The sequence below is a fragment of the Passer montanus genome, unplaced genomic scaffold (genome assembly GCF_014805655.1).
Source record: "Passer montanus isolate IOZ18808 unplaced genomic scaffold, ASM1480565v1 scaffold16, whole genome shotgun sequence".
In the NCBI taxonomy this organism is placed as follows: Eukaryota; Metazoa; Chordata; class Aves; order Passeriformes; family Passeridae; genus Passer; species Passer montanus.
This window is the reverse complement of record NW_024363160.1, coordinates 3601305-3621099: the sequence shown is the minus strand read 5'-3', so window position 1 is coordinate 3621099 and position 19795 is coordinate 3601305. Positions and strand designations below refer to the sequence as shown.

Here is a 19795-nt window from a genome sequence, read left to right as displayed (position 1 = left end):
AAACCTGTTCTTTAGAATGATCAGGATTTGTGAGCATAGAAACACAACATAATGGTCAATTGCTCTACCAGAGGAGGCAAAAACTCTATTGACTTCCTCCAAACTTTCAAACTCTGTAGCTGCATTTTTGCAAATCTTTTCATTTAATTAGGGTTGAATTAGGGTTTTTTTTTCCCTGTCTCCTTTTAAAACATCATTAATTACTGACCTGGAAACTTTATGGTCTCTTTAAAGCATACCATTAAATACAGTTCACATCTTAGGTTTTTGTCAGACTTTCAAAAAAAAGTAGCAAATAAAAAAAAAAATCAAACATTTAGAATAATGTTCACAATAGAAAATATATGGATTTTAAAAACTTATTTTTTCATAAAAATAGATGTTTTAGGTATGCAGTGCCTTGCCTTTTACAAAGCAGAAGACATCATCTCTTGAAAAAAAAATTGTACAAAACTGAAAGCAGTTATCGGTATGAGGCAGAGATTTGATTAGACAGTTCTGAAAGATACTGACAAAATAATAGAAACTCTCTTCCCACCACTGCAGGCAAATAAGAATCCTGCATCTGAAACTTCTCATCAAGTATTTTAAGTGCTTGTCAAATGGCAAAAAAAACAAACAAAAAGAACCCCAAAAAAAACCCAAACAAACAAAAAAACCCCCACCTATTTGCTCATCTGTGAGAAATTAAAGCATTTCAAATGAAAGCATCTTAGTGATTTTTCTTTTAAATTAACTATTTCTTCCAGCTGTTACAACAGGTACCCTCTGGAGGATGAGGAAACACCTTGCTGTTATGCAAATTCCTCCTCTGAGATGCATCACAACATTTCAGAATTACTGGCAGCTTTGTCTTAAGAGTGGCTGAATGTTAGGAACTATGCTTCTGCACTGCACCATGAAAAGGTCCACACGTATTTCCATTCAAGGGTAGTAATCTATTTTAAAACAAGAATTTATTGTGTTATAGTATAAAGACACTAAACACAAAACAAAGTGTTTAACAACATGAATATTGACACAAAATAAAAGCAAGATAGTTTCAAGCCGATTCTGTAACTATTCCATGTGAGAAATTCCAAGTGAAAGAAAGTTACATACACAGGGTCAGCCTCGGGAAAGGATGGCACCACCTCCATCTAATTCAAGCCCTTTTTCAGGACATCATAGCATTGTCAGAATAGTTGCATTATCTTGAGGGCTTGAGTGGTATATAAGCTTTGTCTTGGCCCTCTCTATATAGATGAACTTACCCACAGATCTAAAAGAGAACCAATGAGGCATTTCTACTGTAAACTATAAGACCTGAGGTACACTCTCTTCTAATCTACCTTGCATTTTCTTGATCTAAATAAGATACAGGGGGTGGGAGTTTATTAAAGAGCAGCATAAATTCGATTATTTAACTTCACTATAGTCCATGTGACAGCACAGGTCAATAAAATGCATAATGCTTTGCACTACAACACCCATCTTCAACAAAATGCATATGGTATGTCATGAAGCTTCTCTGAAACCTTGTATCGTCATTTCCCAAGCCACTATATATGAAAAGATAACTGAATTTGAGATATACTTAAGAAATTTCTTCAGACATTACCTGGTCACATTAAGGTCTCTTTCCTGTGGCCTATTTTGATAGGATCCACTATATAAACCAGTCATACATTAATTTCTCAACTGTTTCATTTCATACAGAGCAGTGAACAAGATGATACAGATTAAGTATCAGATTACCGCTCGTTCACATGAACCGTTTCTGAAACTAACCAGTTTGATGATCTCACAAAAATAAAATTTTGCTAAACAAAAAGTTTAGAGCATAAGTACTTCTTTTGTTTAAAACTATTTTTTTGGCTCTTAAAAGAAAATTAATTCAATATTTCCAAGGCTCATTGTGAAAATATATACACACATCAAATTTATATCCAAAGCTAGATTTTACCATTGAGTTTTAAAGGCCAAGAGATATTTTCAGTACAATAGGAAAAAAAAAGCAGTTCCTGAAGTAAATTGTAGCCTCACTTCACTGCCAGTATCTACAGTTCTGATGCTGTACAAAATACTTCTCTGAAGCAAATCCATCTAAACTCTATCCACCCTGAGTTAAGCATCTATACTTTTTTTTTAAGTGTTTTAAATAATAGGTAACAGAGAAGTATGTACAAGGCTATAAAACATGTTATTATACAGTAGATTTTAAAAAAATCAGTCTTTTCAGCCAATTTTCTGTTTTTTCTTGTAGTTAGTCATTGTGGATTTGGTTGAGGGATTTTTTTTTTGCTTTTGTTTGTTTTTACATCAAGCTGTTACTTCATTTAGACATTCATGCATTCATTGCTTGAATTTTTTTTTGAGTGCAACAATAAGGCAACAGTAAAAAAAAATTATAGAAATTTTGCATATGTGTAAAGGTATTTAGTTTATAAAAGTGCTTCCTAAAAAGACAACCTAATTGCAGTATCAAAATATTACAGAGTGCTGAGAACAACTGTCATTTCAGTAAATGTTGCTCAACAGAAATATGTCCGATTTTAGGCTTTCCCCCCTCTTTTTGGTGAAGAAAAGCCTGGAAAAATTGGCATGGCTACATGGGACAAGCAAGTTAAGAAAATATACTTTAGTCTAAACTTAAATAAGAAGGTCCACACTTTTTTGTGAAAACTTTAAGCCTCTGTCAAAAATGTATTTTTTTTCTTTTTATAATACAGGATTAAAAGACAAGATGATGCTTACAAGATAAAGAAATAATTTACATGAAAATATCTTCTGACAAAGCTTTTCAATCAAAATATTGTTTTGTAACATTCAAACATGACATACAACACAAAAGAAACAGTGAATGCAAACAAAAAATGTTATATGGATTGCTTTCGAACACATAAATAAATGAAATATTGGTGTAGGCAGTAGGGCTCATGCTGATGGCTAGCAGGAAATAACAGTGTGCAATCTATTTGGAAAAAGCTCTAAAGTACAAATTACAAGCCCAATTACGGACTGCAGCAAGTTCAGTTATATCACTGCCATCCTTTATCTCCAAAATAAATTCTTGTTTAAATCACTCATACCCTAAATTACTCATACCTTTGCTTCAGAGATATGAATAACTATATACAAAAAGTAGTTTTATTTCACCATAGGGATAACATTGTACCTCTCTGCCAATGTCACTTGAAAAACCGCCCATGTCAAAACAATTTGACAGCAGATAAACAATTTAATAAATACGTAATGATCTTATTACAGTCCTTCAGGTAGGCATGTTAACTCATGCTGCTAGTTTTGTGGTCACAGTGCATAGAATCCAAATATAAAAGAATGGGCTGGATTTCAGGTAATTGTCAATCCCTTGCTTATATTCCAAATATATCCAAAACTTTCATAAGCTCAGTCATGTGTCAATCATTTTTGTGGCAGGAGCAAAACCTTTCCCTGGTACAATGTCCATTGCCGGCAATGGATGCACCAAAACCGCCAAGGAGCTCAGTGTTATTGCACAATATATGAAGACCTGGAATTCTTCCAAAAGCTTAAAATAAAAATAATGGAATTATTCTGACATTTCTGGACACCTGCATTAATACTGTATGACTAATAAAAGCATGTCAGTTGCATGGACTGAACCAGCGATCAACATGCGCCCAGAATGCACACTAGTAAAAATGCAGTCAAAGGAAGTAGTCTTCATTGCCTATAGGTCACTTCCAGTCAAAGGTTAAAGTTCAAAGACTGAATGATCAAAGTGCTCATTTTCTCAGTAGGACTATCTTCTGCTACGAGGATCACAAAATGGTGGCATCAACATGTGTCATCTTTAAAATAAAAGAAGAGCATTTATGGAAAACATATAAACATTCTAATTCCAAATTAGCAAGGTGCTATAGGCAGAAACAATCCCTAGCACAGACAGTAACATACAGAGGAAATGCCCTCATTGGAAAAATTCTGTGATTTTGTTCAATAACGACTCGGGGAGAAAAGAGAGTATCAAAAGTTAAACTTCCAAAATACACAAACACCTGCAAAGACATTAGTATTAGCAAATACCCCATAAAAACCACAGTCATTTCCATGCTTTGATATTTAGAAAACCACTTGCCAAGAAAATGAAAAATCAAATATGCTTAACATTTTGCACCTGTGAAATACAGCAGATCCACAACAGTTATGTAATTAAGACATCCTTTTATAACAAATATATAGGGATAAGACCTGACAGACTGGGCTGCTTCTGATGCATTCTTAACCCTTTACATGTGTATGTGTGTGTGTGTGTATATATATATGTATATTAATTTATTTATCAAGACTCAACACGCTGCTTCTGATGCATTCTTAACCCTTTACATGTGTATGTGTGTGTGTGTATATATATATATTAATTTATTTATCAAGACTCAACAGAAAACAATAGTTGACAGATTTATGCAAAAAGAATAGGTAGGTTACTACTATAATCCTAAAATCTTAAAGCTGAAATTGCATACACTAAATTTTAGATACTGTGATTAGATAAAACATACTATAAAAATGCATGTTCTATACCTATCTTTCCTGCATTATGCTCCATACTAATGCTCCCTTTTAAACATTCTCTTCACACATCAACCTGTGGTATATTTGCACCTGCTAGCAGTAAATATTAAGTTGTTAACAGAAAGCAAAGTTCCTGTCTGCTTATTTTAAAGGGCTTACTTGTAACCTCCCACACCTAAAAAATGTAGTCTCATAAACATTCTACATTCTCACGGGAAAATATTATATCAAAGCTATTACTTGTAAAAAAAACTCTTTAATTTTTCAGTAGGCTACTGCACATGTGAAAAAATGGACAAGGATGCAAAAGAGACAGAAGGGATATTTAAATGGTATACTAAAATTTTAGACGAAATATCTGAGAAAATACTTTCTAGTTCAGAAAAAACCAAAACCAAACCAATCTCAAAACCCAAAAGCAGCAGGGAAGTGCTGGTTGAAACCAAACAGCATTGCCTTTCCCTTCCTCCACACCCCACGCTCACCCCCACAAAAAAAATCTGAGAACAACAAAGGAAGTCAACAGCTTTATGAAACAAATTTCAGTCTGGATGCTCAAGTAAACCATATCTGGAAGATCCTCCTCTGTCTTTAAGACAACATGAGCAACTCTCAGATTGAAATTTAGCAGGGAAGTCAATGAACAGTTGAAACAGACATTGGGTAGGGTAGACAATCTAGAAATATTTTCAGTTATCAAAGATCAGGAGCTTTAAAACAGGGCTGGTGTGGACATTTTGTAGCAAACAAAGCGCCATAACTCTGCTTGAGGAGTAAGTTGCTGTGTTATTGGGTGGGGATGATACAACAGATCTGTTATTAAGATAAATGCAGACACATATTTACATATCAGACTATGTCTCAAAGTGCCACTTTATCACTCTGTGCTCATCTGGGTTTTCTTTAATCAGCTCCCAACCAGGGACTATTTTGCTCCCAGGTAAAAAAATTCCAGGCACACAGTGGAAAAAAAAATTCCTTCAAATACACATATTAATACATATGACAGACTTCTTCCTATCTCTTCAAAACACAGAGCCACTATGTCACATTAAAGCTAAACCAGTCCAACGGGCAGCGGACAGCAGAAGTGGCAGAACCACTCTGCATCTCCCTCCACAGCTTGTTGTATTAGCACTGGCATTTAATTTCTCACAACAGTTACCCATGGACTGCTGGTTTTCTTTCCTGGGTGGGATTGTTTTTTTCTTCCCTCACTTATCCGGGCAAATGTGGTTCAACCACAAGATTATACATCTGACACTTCAGCTGAAGCTTGAGCAGAAAATAAACATGACAGAAGCATCTTTTCACACTTCCCATTTCACTGTAACATACCATTTCTTTAAATCTGTTTAGAAAACACTGACAATTTAAAGATCATGCCTTGGCAGTCTTGTTCCATGTCCACATAGGAGGAATAAAATTAAATGAGAAAAGAAGCAAATGACACACACAAAAATGGAAGGGAAAACACTCTAATAATTTATGAAATTTTGTCCTGTGACATCAGAAATATTTTATTTTTTAATGTTAGAATTCATGGTGGTGGGGAGCCCAATGAATTTTTAATGAAGACAGTACGAGTTATTTAAATGAACTGACTTTCTCTTGCCTCAGGTTTTTAGGTTGCTCGGAATTTGAGGAAGGGTAAGGTTTTCTGACTTCCAGAAAAAAATTACTGCATAGTTACTTCATAGTAACTAAAATACCCATTCAATGAACTGTAAGCTGTGGTTTTGAGCCATAATAATACAGCAACCTTCAGAATCAGTAAATCAGATTTCTTTTCATATTAAGTTTCTGTTTTGCCTGTTTAACACAAATTGAATTTCATTATTAAGAAATAAAAGCAATATCTGTAGACTGTTCTGCTTTTACAGATTTGCATTCTAAATCAAAATGACACTGGTACAAATTAAAGGCAGACAGAACATATTTTAATCACAAGATAAAGCAAATAAATGGAACTATACCTGTTTGTCTTTAAAAATTAGCAAGTGAAAACAGAAAGTTAATAAAAACTTTCCCAAAACTGCCATTTAAGAGAAACAAAAATTAGAAATAGAGAAGCACCAAACACATTACAAGAGTATGAAAACAGAGAGAGAAAAGAAAGTGACTGCTGAATAATCTGGTGAGGATGAAAAATCTATCCTTGTGTGCAATATGATTATTGTTCTTGGAGTCAACTTTAAAAACAATCACATGATGGTCCCAAGTTTCTTAGATATACCTTAATCTCATGGCATACAGCAATTCTCTTACTGTACTTGTATCCACCTTGTTTTGGGGTTACAATTACTGAATTATGAGAAACAGAGTTTCATTCTGCTATATTACCGTATGTCAAAACCCCATGGGTCTCAGCAAGTATTATGAAACTATCAAGTTTTTCTTGTTAGGCTATCCATGGTCTTTTAAGAATCTTAAGAATTTTAAGGGTGAAGACTTTGGAATTTGCCTCTCCAGTTATGAACTCTCACTGTCTCAAAATAATTGCTCTAGTTTTCACTTCAGGGACAGAACCTATGCTGGAGTGAGGAGGCCATGAAAAACAGAGGATGTCTTAAGGTGGAACCTTCACCTGCCTCTGCAGTGGTGGAATCAACTGTTCTGCACTACACCAGCATGTAGTATTACCTTCTCTGACATATCCCTTCCCAAAGAACTTGTGCTTCCAATGACTACTGTTTCTACAGAATTTTCCTAGGGAAAGCAAGGAAAGCATTGCTAACAAGAGGAGAGAAACAAAGAATGGCCCATCTCTATCCCCTTCTTCTCTCTTTCCTCACCAACGGAGTGGATAAGACAAGCACATACAGCCAACTGCAGCTCTGGGTGGAGGATGACAAATGCTGAGGCAGAAGAAAGAAACCACAAAGTATAAAGCAAGACACAGAACACATGGAAACAAAAGAAAAAAGCACAAAAGCAAAAGCAAAGCAAACCCCAAACCAAAACCAAACAAAGAATAAAAACCCCAACACAACACTAGCACTGCAGACACTAGCAGATTTAATATGCTTTTTTTCTTCTTTATCATGTCCATGGAGAATCTTATTAGTATATTATGGAGTACTAGTTTTTAGTAGCCGTTAAAGTCAGTCAACTGTCCCATACTGGAAATTCTGATTGAGAGTGGAAATCTATCAGAATATATAGCTGTTTACAAATATATATTTTCAACAACATAAAAGTTTTAAAAGTGTTAATAACAATAACAAAAAACCCCTGTTTAGAGCAAAACCTAGTTTCATCATGGACTTTCCCCAATCTGAAACTTTGTACTTGTCCTGGATTGATACACTTTACAAGAACTTTCATTCAAAGTCAATCCTACAATTTAAAACATGTTCAGATTTCCACCAGGAATTATTCAAATGTGATACAGAAAAAAAAATCACAGCAGAGTATCTCAGAAACAGGATTTAAATAACTTTTTGAGTTGAAAAAAAATAGCTTAATGCTTTTAATATATTTATCCTACTTTCCGACAATTTAATTGTCTTCAGCCTGAAAAGAAGTTAAAAATTTCTGGTCCTAGTTAGATACTTACCATGATACCACCATTTTGTTTTCTTTGGATTCTTGTTACATGTTCTTACATAAAATGAGTTATCTGGAGGTCGCCTCTGCAACAGAAGAAAAGATCTACAAATAATCAAACAATCCTCATATTGTAATACATGAGCTATTTAACAAGATTATGAAAGATTACCATGTGACTGCAGTGAAAATGAGGTAACAGGCAGGACTAGACCTTGTGGTCAAGAAAAATCACTCAAAGATTCAGGTAACAAATTCTTACTTGAGATACTCCAAGAAAATAAAATAGTAAAAAATATACAGTTTGGTGATGAACAGGGGAGAAAAAGAAAAAAATAAAAAACAACAAACAAACAAAAGACACTAACTCACAAGAAACAGCTGTTGTTCAAAAAACCCCCCAAAATTAAATTCCTTTGCAGCTTGGAATCTAATTCTGATGCATTACATACAATTCCCATCCTAAGGCTCAGCTTAGAGTGGGTGAAAAAATGAATTTAAGTATGTGTAGCTGATCATTATTACATATTCTTTGGTCTTCTTCATAAGTGTCATAATTTACAAAACACATAGGATAGAATACAATACAAAGCCGTTTTGGGGTGGTTTTTTGACTACATATCTGGCTAGGACTGATTGAGATGCAAAATAAATAGGCATGCTTGGATAGCACACATGGACAAGCTCTGACCACATCTAACTTCCACAGACAGCCCTCTGCGAAAGAAATGGTCAAAAGTGAAAGGGCAATCTCTTTACAAAAAGGTCTCTAAGGTATTAGAGCCAAAAAAGCAGCTTAGCACCATTTACTTCCCTGAAATGAAAATTATCAGGTTCACTGAAATAGTACAGATGCAAAGTTAGAAACATCTGCACTAAAGACATTTCACTAGTCATTCCGCACTGCCTTCAGAGGATAATTTTACACAGAATTGTCCTAAAGCATGATTGAACTTCACCGTTAGTACATCTGGAAGGGTTCCATCCACTGCTCTTTTCCAGTAATGATATATAAGCAGGTTACCATGAAAACAGTGGCAAAGTACTTACTGCACTTTTTATTTTGCAGTTCTAGCTTAGTATTTTCTCAGTAGTAGAAATGTAGATACAGTAGTTTTGCCTATTTCAGAATTTGAGAAAGTAAATTTTACTTTGTAAAGTAGAAAATTACTAACTTGTACTTATTCTACTTCAACAGTGCTAAAAGAGCCCATACCTTTTCTTTGCAGCTGGAAAGCATGCTAATAATGCTAAGACAAACAGATTGCACTGAGAGGGCTGGAGACCAGTCTTCCGTTAGAATGGATAAACAGATATGACCATTGCTATAAACATGAGGATGAACAGGGATATTGTCTCCAGTAAACATGACCTAAAAAAAAAAGAACAAAAATAACTAATTTATAGTCCCCATTTTAAATAAAACTGTATTGGTTTGGGGAAACAAAAGAATGTTATTTAAGCAGCAGGTCTGCCATTTTCACTTACACTAAATAACACACTTCACCATGTTGGGTTAATTCAATTTTGGAAACTATTAAATGAAATGTAAATCAATGGAAGCCTCAATAGCTAGTGAAGATGGAGTTAAATAAATGGTTAAATAAAGGGGATTTTCTATTAATATTTATACAGCATAGAAAAATGCAAAGGTAACCATGTAAAGTGCAGAATTTTGCAGCCTCAGTCTTCCACGTCCTAAGGAATACATCTGTCTAGCCAAACACTGGATTTTAATGATTTTATAAGCCACAATGTTAAACACCAAGAAGCACAACAAGATTCACAAATGAGTATTATTATAAACCTGAACATAACAGAAATAAAATTCTGGACAACTCATCCAGGTTCCAGTAGGAAGAATAAAATTAAAATTCATCAATCTTATTAACTATAAATAAAGGACTTGAGAAACCAAGTATACCACAGTTTACCAAATAAGAAATATTTAAAAAACATTACTTCAAATAGAAAGAAATTTATTTGACATTGAGAATATGGAAGAAAAGCATTTAGAACCTTAACTCCTCTCTATTATAAGATACTATCACAGTCAAAAACACAACAAGATTCACAAATGAGTATTATTATAAACCTGAACATAACAGAAATAAAATTCTGGACAACTCATCCAGGTTCCAGTAGGAAGAATAAAATTAAAATTCATCAATCTTATTAACTATAAAAATAAAGGACTTGTGAAACCAAGTATATCACAGTTTACCAAATAAGAAATATTTAAAAAACATTACTTCAAATAGAAAGAAATTTATTTGACATTGAGAATATGGAAGAAAAGCATTTAGAACCTTAACTCCTCTCTATTATAAGATACTATCACAGTCAAAAAAAGGCTAGAAAAGTAATTTTGACAACTACTGCTCTTACATCAAGTTTTTGTCAAACGTATCATTGGTTCAGGACCAGCAGAGAGTAAAAGTGAAATCTTCATATCAGCATTATACTCCTGAACTCCTTCTCCAACTCCTTTTATGCAATAAAAAACATAGATCTCTACCACTCATAACTATAATACCCAGCAATTTCTTAAGTATTTCTTAAGCTATATAGGTATGCATAAAAATAAGTAAACATGTACACATACACCCACCTCCTCACTGATGACAAGCAACACCATCATATAGGAAACTGAAAATAGAGAGCTTAATTTATCTGCAAAATGGCAGACAGGTTTTTAAGGCATAAGAGAAACTGGATGCAGAATGATCTTTCACAGGTCTTTAAACTGGTATTTCTTAAGCATTGAAGGGTTTACCTTCATAATCCTGTAATGTATTTCACTTGTAACTAATATCCTGGTTTTACATGACAACCTGAACTAGGCAGACTAGGTAAGTAAAAGAGTGCACCCTGTGACAGATAACATACATTTAAAGGCAGAAAATATCCAAGTGATTAAAGTAGCACAATTGAAAACTGTCAACTCACAGTAACTAGATTTGCAGGAGAGGTAATTATGACCAAGAAATTATAGTGCTGCACAGCAATCTTTGAAAAATTGAAATTCTAGTCATCTAAAACAATCCAGTATCCAGTATTTAAATTTTTAATGGTTTTCTGTGATAAAATTCAGTGTAGATGTATGGATCTAATTTGCTGCTTAACAATAAATTGCACAGAGCCACACACACAGGTTGGCTAATGAACACAAACAACCTGGAAACAAATTAAACTGGCTACTCTCTTGTGGATCACCTATAATTAGTACCTTGCAAATCTGATGAGGTGCAGAAGTACAAGCAGCCAGTTTGTTCTTTAAAAGACTGAAAGTCAGCATTCTAGTGTTTATCACGGTACCTAAAAATATATTAAGTTTTATGGCTTCAGTGTCTCTCACAGCTTCATGCTTCAGTTTTAACACCAATGAGAGAAGTTGCAGAGATAATTTCTAGAACTCTGAGCTGAAACAAACAGGACAAGAACTAAGACACCCTTGCTTTTCTACTTCCTTTTTCAGAAAAGCAGGGGTGATAGCTGACCACTACTCTTATCAGCCATAATTTGATGTATTTCCCTCAGGTAATGGAGGAATGGATGTACACAGCACATTCTGCAGTCTCTAAGTTCTGCTGTTCCTTCAGTTCTCTAGGTTGTCTTGAAAGCAACACAGTATCACATACCTCAGTTATAACACTATTTGCAGGTCTCTCAAGCACGTCATGAATCTACAAGAATCCCTATCAGAAGCACAGTATTTCTTCAGCTTTATTAACAATGGCAGCAGAGAAGATGCATGAGTCTTAAAAATCAACCAGAAAAAATATGTCGAAAGTAAGAAGGATGAAGCAGCAGTTGTTTACTTGGCTCCTCCATCACAGTAAATAAAGAGGATCTTCCTACTTTACCCTGTATTTCATGACTTGAATATCAACATCAAAGAAGCCTCCAGGTTACACTACTTTCATCTGTTCAAGCAGACATCAGTCCCATACTTCACTGCAGAACCATTTGTAAAGAAAAGGCAGCTGCACTTTGTGTTTAATACAAATTAAATTAAGCAGAGCTGACATTAGGCTATGTGGATAATACCATACACAGCACATGTCATACAGCTGTAAGATGAAGGTAGCAGGAAGAGAGAAAGAAGGCAGCAGTTACCTGAGGCGAATCAAAAGGATACCGACTACTAAACTTAAATAAAAGCTGAAATTTTTCCCCTTCATAGAGTGTTCCTGGAGCACCTTCCATGTCTACAATCCACCTAAGGAATAGGGGAAAAAGCTGTTAGCATTGTGGACTGACAAATTAATACTTGTACTCCTGGAGCACTGGACTAATCAAATCAAATATCAATCACAGCCAGACCGTCTAACTTCTCTGCTAACACTGCAACAATCACAAAGGTGACCAATACATCATAAAGATTACAATACATTTGGTGTTTTGCATACAGGCACTGACACAGTGAAGCAAATTATAAATGCAATTATTACTTGAACTATACACAGACCTATCAGTTCCCAAGAAATGGCTGCTAATATGAGACAACAAAGCTGAAAAAAAAAAAACCCTGCTTGGAAACTTAAAAGGTTTGGAAGGAAACAAACTAGTACACATTCTCTTTTGGGTTATTTTACTTTTCTGTCAAGAAAAATTAAATACAGTTTATTAAAATAAAATCTGTAACCAAGGGGAAAGGGTAAAACTCATCTTGTACTTACTTTTGTGAAAAGCTCAGAAATTAAATGATATCTTGCAGGCAATGGAACCAAAAATGGAAACGTTAATAGTATAAAAATTAAAAGGTCCCAGCAAACTAAAACAAAATCCAAAAACAGGGTAATTTGGATCTGTAATGAAGATGATAACTCAACATACCAGTATTCTTTTTCCTCTGCTTCTGCTCCTTCCACTGTAATACCATTAAAGTAACTGACTGGTGGAGTTGCTGGGGAAGAGGGTGGTGATGTTGCATGTGGGGATTTTCTTATTTTTGGGCTTCCATTGTGGTTTTTCTAGTACAGCTAAAATCAGATGCTTTGCATATTGTTTGACACACACAGCAACATTCTGCTACCCAATTTCCATGATTTTACAGTTCTGTTGACCACTTAATACAATCCTTTGCAACATTACTTGCCCATTTTTGATTTTTTACCTTTGATTGAGTTTTACAGATCTAAGCAACGCAGTAAGGTACAGAGACTACAAAAATACTCAGATATGGTTTACATGAACTCAAGGAAGGCAGCTGAGATTTTGCAGAACAGCAGTGTACTCAGAAAAGTCAACATCTCCAGCTGGCAGCTTTGATGATCCTCCTGTAGATATACTCTACCTCTGTATTTAAGCCATGCACATTTTTTATTTTCCCCTCTGTCACTCTTTGGAGGTTTTTTTGCTTGTTTTATTATTGTTATTGTGCTTTGGGTTTTGGCATTTTTTGAGAAAAACTGCTAGCCCTCACACTGTTCAAGAGGAATGCATGTTCAACAGTAGCACAGTGGTTACACAGTGAAGGCTGATGAAGTACCTTTCATATTTTAACTTTGTGAAGAGGTCTTTGATTTAATCTATGTGCACTCCAGATCACTTATCTCTCCTTATACCTTCTGCTTTTACATTTATACACACAGTGCAGCAACACTCTTTAGATTTATTGGTTCTTGTGATGCAGAACTTCCACTTTCAAGTCTTTAAATAGTTTACTTTACTAAGTAGAAGATAACTTTGCCTGGACGTTGCTCCTTTTATGGTCAAGGAATCAGTAGAACCCATATTTCCTGTGTGCTTTACAGTTTAGCCTTCTCAAATTTCTAATCCTTGTATATTTAAAATAAAAGATTGCTCAATGTTTTAAATGACCCAGTTACATCATGGGATCCGATTATTTTATTCAGCATCTTTAAAACCCAAGTGATTATTGCTACACAAAATTTTAACACAAGCAATTCGAACTGTAATTTGATTAATGAACTCAAAACATGCTACCTAATACCAAAAACCCTCAAAGAGAAAAAAATATCATTTTACTTTTGACAAGAAGCTTCTAAAACAGTGACAGTTTCAAAATCTAGCATAACAGTAAATAGGAAGATTTTAGTTGCAAGGTATTGAAAGGTATAAAAGTTGTACAGGGCAGAAATTATAATGAGGTACTACTCTGGAAACAGAGATATCCTTTTCAATCAGTTCTAAACTTTGATTTAATACTTTTTTGTTGAAATAAGTGGATACCACTTACAAAATTAGACTGACTCATTTTTACAGAAAACTAAAAACTGTAATTTCAGTTTTAGTCATATTCATCTGAATTATCACAAAGGCCAATGTAATTTAAAAAGCAGTGAGTGTTTAAGTCATGCTATATGTATATAGCAGTATATATGAGCCTCAGAAAAGCCTCATGTAACATGGTCTGAATGCCACCACCCAAAATGCAGACGTGAAAACATCAACATTCAGCTCTATGTTTAAGCTTCTCCATCAATTGATAACATAGTCCAGAACTTAGAGTCTGAAATCATACTCTCATCAATGTTTACATGTGCTCAATTTTTAACATTTCTCTAAAATGAAACTAAGCTTATGAGAAAAAAATGTCAACACAGCCTGAATCTTTTGAATTTCTGTCAATTAAAAAATAGATTAATATCAAAAACAGCCCCTGTCACACAGAATATTTTACCATGTTTCTCTTCCCATTTCACAAATCACCAAGAAAGCCAAGACAGGGGGGAAAGTGCAAACAAGTGTACCCAGACAACTTTGCTTTTTAAGAAGTTTTTTCCACTTGCCTTAGAGAAAGAAGGTAATGAAAATTAACAGCTATGACATATTTTCTATTCAAATGTCACGGAACTCTAAAACAGCCACTCCATTATTTCAATAAATCTAGAAAAGTTTAGGAGGTTAGTAGCTATGAAAGATAATTAAATTATTTTATTCTAAAATATGCAGAAGCTTTTACTTGACAGTTTGTTAGACAGTAAAATGCCTAATAAAATTTTAGTAAATTCATTATCCTGTTCCTGAAAGTGTCCAACACATTACTGCAATATGCTTACTAAGGAGAACAATGTTTCATTGCCTAGACTAAAAGCAAAATTCACAACGTTACTTGGAGTAAGGTGGAAGTGTGAAGAGAACTGCTCATTATTTAGTCTTTTCAGCACAATAGCAGAAATAAAACAGTATATATACTTACTGTGTAATTGAATTTTGTACACTCTTTTCATCTAGAGTCATTCCTGGAGGTGGATCATTTTGAAATGCCAATAGTTCTTTTTGTAATCGTTTCTATAAAGAAATTGTATGGAATATTTGAAATACTAAATAAAGTTCAACAATAAACATGCACACTTAAGTACATTTCATCAATGTTGGAAAGGTAAAAGGAGTTTTACTTGACTATTTAAAAACAAAGTGAAATTTAAAAGTGAGAAAGAAGGGTGACTTCTTTCCTAGAAATTCAACTGAAAAGACATAGGCAAAATAAGTTGCAAGCTTTAAACTTACTTTTTGGGTAAAAGACAGTGGCACTTACATTTGCAACACTACAAAGGGAAGAGCTTATCTGCTACAAACTACATGGAGGTATAAACGAATTTACTGTGTAACAAAAACATCTGTAAGAGCTCTACGCCTAGCAGCAAACATTTCATATTTACACAACATCATTAGATTTAAAATTAAATCTACAAAACTTTAACAGCACAACTTCCTCCTCTAAGTAACCCAAGATGTTTCCATTTGGCATCCATGCAAGCCTTTGATTTTTCCAAGTCATCCCAGAGGACAGAACAGAAAACTAAACCAAGACTATTTGGATTGCACAACAGAAGCTAAAAACTTTACACTAACTGCATCTTAGAACCTACAGAGTCATAGCACTTATTAAAGTGTTATGGCAGTAGCTCAGGTAATTCTTGCCTATTTTGACAGAGATAAATCGGTCACTGCAAGAAGGTCCTGCAAGAAAACCAGAACAGTTTTCTTACAATCTACTGAGCAAGGGGAATGCAGCCTCTGTGCTGTCATTGGCAGTACTCTCAGAGTCAATTTTCTCCATATAAAGTTACACAATATGTTTTGTCATTTCCAAGCCATCTAGATGACAAAAAGTTCAAGGCTTTCTCATGTCTACTGTCCTTTTTTCCTGCCAACAATTTTAAGGTTAGCATCTACAAGTTCACTTCAACCTCGCTACAAGTCAAAATTATTTTATACTCCAAAGGAATAAAAATATATGGTTTGGGGATTTAGTACCTCATTTCCATTCAATATCCAATTTTTTTTTTAAAACACAGGTTTATCACACACTTGTAGCTGTTTTCCAGTGCTTAGTAGAACTTAAAAGGATTCCCAGGGGAAAATAAAGGGTTGATTTGCCAACACAGAAATCATTCAGTATCCCATCAGATATATTCAAAATCAGACTACAATAAATTCAACCACACAACTCATAAAGAAAAGGCCCTTATACATTCACAATTTACATTCTGAAAATATTGAAATAACTTTCTGTCTATATCAATCAACCCTGAAAACTTCCTTGGGCTTCCATATTGAAAGTTCCTACCTGGCACTGAGATATAACTGAAACTGAAAACCCCATGCTAACAAATGCTAACATTTTCATAAGCTGTATTGTTTCATGGCTCACACATTGAAAAACAGGTTAGAATCCTAGTGTTTAGGTTTTTCTTTCAGCTCAGATTAAGAAAACATTAACAGTGTTTCCAACACCACTATAATGAATTAAAATGCAAAGGAGAAAAGTTGCAAAACCATTTTATAAATCTTAATTTGAATGGCAGAGATGTTTTGAAATCAATTCTCGTTCTGGTACTTCCCCAGACCACCACCAAACAAACCTCAAAGGCAATCAACCTGTGTACACTTCATCACGTAGAGAAATGTGTCATATCAAACAAATCATATTTTTAACGAAATTATTATTTCCCAGTTAGCCAATTCAAATAAGTACCAATGTAAGCCAGAAAAGGAAAGCCCACGAAAAAATCCTGGAAAACTGGAAAAAACTGATGAGCAGAAGGCTAGGGTACTCAACAACAGGACTGGGGTTTTTTTGCTTCAGTCTTCAATGGGAACCTCTTTTCCCACACCACTCAAGGGGATGGACAGCAGGAGGGAACAAAGTTCCTCCCACTTTAAGTAAAGGTCAGGGTCATGACACTTGAGGAACCTGAATATAAACAAATCTCTGGGACCCAATGAGCTGCCTTCCAGAGTCCTGAGAGGAACTGATGGATTTAGTTGCCAAGCCACTTTCCATATTTGAGAAGTCATGGCAGTCAGGTGAAGTCCCAGCTGACAGGAAAAAGGGTAAAAAGGAGGACACTGAGAGCTGTCAGCCTCACCTCTGTGCCTGGGAAGTTCATGGGACACATCCTCCAAGAAGCTGTACTAAGACACATGCAGGACAGAGAAGGAGTCAGAACAGCCACCATGGCTTCAGTGAGGCCAAGCCCTGCCTGACCAAACTAGTGACCTCCCACAATGGAGTGACTCATCAGTGGACAAGGAAAGGGTTACAGATGCCATTTATCTGGAGTTCTGGTAAGTCTTTGGCATGGTCCCCTACAACATCCTCCTCGCTAGGCTGGAGAGATGGATTTGATGAGTGGACTGTTCAGTGGATAAGGAATTGGTTGGACAGTCACAGCCGGGGGGTTGGAATTAAATGATCTTTACAGTCCCTTCAAATCCAAACTACTCTATAATCAGTTCCATCTGACCTCTATTTGCAGCTCTCAGTGGAAATATCAATACAATAAAAAAAAATAATCTATGCCATTCCCATAAAAAGCTGAAAAGAGCATGATCAGTAGAAAATTAATGTCTTAGCTATTAAGTTACAGAAACTCAATAACCTAGAAAAGCAAGACAGACACTCCCAGTGTTACAACAAAAACAATTTACAGCAAATAAATTTATCACATTGAAATAAGAAAATCCATGAAAAACCCTGACTATGATTATCTATTAAGCATAGGAAACTCCAGTGCAATTCTGATTAATGGTAAATTCCCTAGACACAGCTCCTCATTGGATAGGGAAGGAAGGGATTTAGAGGTGAAGAAACACACACCTCTTGTGGATTTGTTCTTGATTCAGAGCAATATCCCAAACAAAACCAAGTTTCAGCAAAAGGCATTATTTCCTTCTGCCCTACAGGAACCTCTCTAACCCTATGTCTGTCTAAAGAACCTGTATACCATTATATTACACCTTGATGGATTTTATTTATCTCAACGCTGTTCCCTCCCAAATAAAGAGGCTCTCACCCTAGAATTATTCAGAAGAGCAACAACTGCTATTATAAATGGCAGAGAACTTCATTTTTCTTATCTCCAGCTGTACTGACTATCTGGATAATTTGCTTTTAAAGATCAAAAGAAGTATCTTGTAATGAATTACTGGATTTCTCCAGCCCTCAATGACAGGAAGTCTGAAAGTGTTAAACAGTTCAAGTGGAAAAAATGCTTTTAAAGATTTCCCAAGTATTAATCTTGCCACTAGAGACAGAAGCAAGGCAATTTATATATGAAGATAATTACTTCTAGTGGACCAAAATACACACATTTAAGATGTGATTTAAGCCCATTATTTGTTGGGGAGTTTTTTCCCCAGCTGGAATAATAAAATATACTCTATATTTCAAAACACTCTACTGTTCCATTAACCACACCACAGAAATTAGTAATTCCTAATCTGATGAACATATCTGGGTATCTTCAAAATCTGGGCTTTTTTTAATCAAACATCAACTCTATTATTTCTGTACAGAATAATAAAGAGCTGCCTATAGATCGTTCCAGAACATGAGAGTACTCCACAGAAACTGGAACAAAACTGCAGAGGGCACAAAGGGCCTACTAACCAGAATTCATTCAGTGAAAAAAAAAAGTTTTGAGAGAGAAAAGTAATATTTAGAAAATAATCTTTACATCAACTTCTCTGGTCAATGCATTCCAATGTTTCACTACCCGAGGTATAAAATGTTTCTTTTGTATCTTACCAAAATACCCTCATGTTCCAATTTGTATCTATTGCCCTTTGTCTTCCCATAGTGGCTCTGTTTTCCCTTGGTATCTTCCTGTTATGTTGTTGCAGGCATCAGCAAGATCTCTCATTTGCCTTCTCTTCTTACAGCTGAAGAAACCCAGTCTCCTTGGAGGTCACACAGTTCTGCCCAGCATCCTGCCTGTCATCTGCTGGACTCACCCCAGAAGCCCAGTGTCTGTCCTACACTGCAGCTCCTGAACACAGCACTCCAGACGTGGTCTCAAGTACCAGAGAGAGGAGAAGAATCACTTTCCTCGAGCTGCTGGCTCAGTGCTTGCACAGACAGCCTGACGTGCAGCGAGGGATATTCAGAAAACTTGAACACACTTTCCACAGCTATTATGAAGGACTATTTTTTTCTCTCTTTCTTAAAATAATTTGTCTTTTGTTGTGTCTCATTAATACAGAAACTGGATTATCAGGAGACTGAACTAGTTATAAAAAAAAGCCCTTAAAGACCAGACTCCTACAGTTTAATTAGGAAACCGAGTTCCTCGTTACCACAATAATTTCAAAAACATCTAAAGTTTGAATTTAAAAACTTGAAATTAATTGCTTTTCAGTGTTGAATAGTACTTGCTGTCCAAAAAGGTTACAAAGGACAATAATTTTCTTACAGCAACAGTCTAAACACCCACTCTTAGCTTCAAGATTC

At 35.1% G+C, this 19795-nt stretch overlaps 2 protein-coding genes across 9 annotated transcripts in view; one reads left to right on the top strand and one right to left on the bottom strand.

The window, feature by feature from the left end:
* Nucleotides 1-937: 937 nt before the first annotated feature.
* The window catches only part of UBE2W (ubiquitin conjugating enzyme E2 W), a 31832-nt gene continuing 12974 nt past the window's right edge, over nucleotides 938-19795 (bottom strand). For 3 of the 8 annotated variants that reach the window (XM_039702817.1, XM_039702818.1, XM_039702819.1), the window contains exons 2-6: nucleotides 15257-15348; nucleotides 12208-12310; nucleotides 9305-9460; nucleotides 8099-8174; nucleotides 6458-7397 (exon numbers count right to left, since the gene is read on the bottom strand). In XM_039702817.1, coding sequence (XP_039558751.1) covers nucleotides 7273-7397; nucleotides 8099-8174; nucleotides 9305-9460; nucleotides 12208-12310; nucleotides 15257-15348 — 552 coding nt within the window. In that variant the 3' untranslated portion in view covers nucleotides 6458-7272. The other 5 variants (XR_005626829.1, XR_005626827.1, XM_039702820.1 and 2 more) reach the window with 5 other exon arrangements.
* Nucleotides 15356-19563, top strand: LOC120499233. Its single transcript, XM_039702816.1, has 2 exons — nucleotides 15356-17631; nucleotides 19228-19563. The coding sequence occupies exons 1-2, from the start codon at nucleotides 17319-17321 to the stop codon at nucleotides 19515-19517; spliced, it is 603 nt and encodes a 200-aa protein (XP_039558750.1). The 5' UTR covers nucleotides 15356-17318; the 3' UTR covers nucleotides 19518-19563.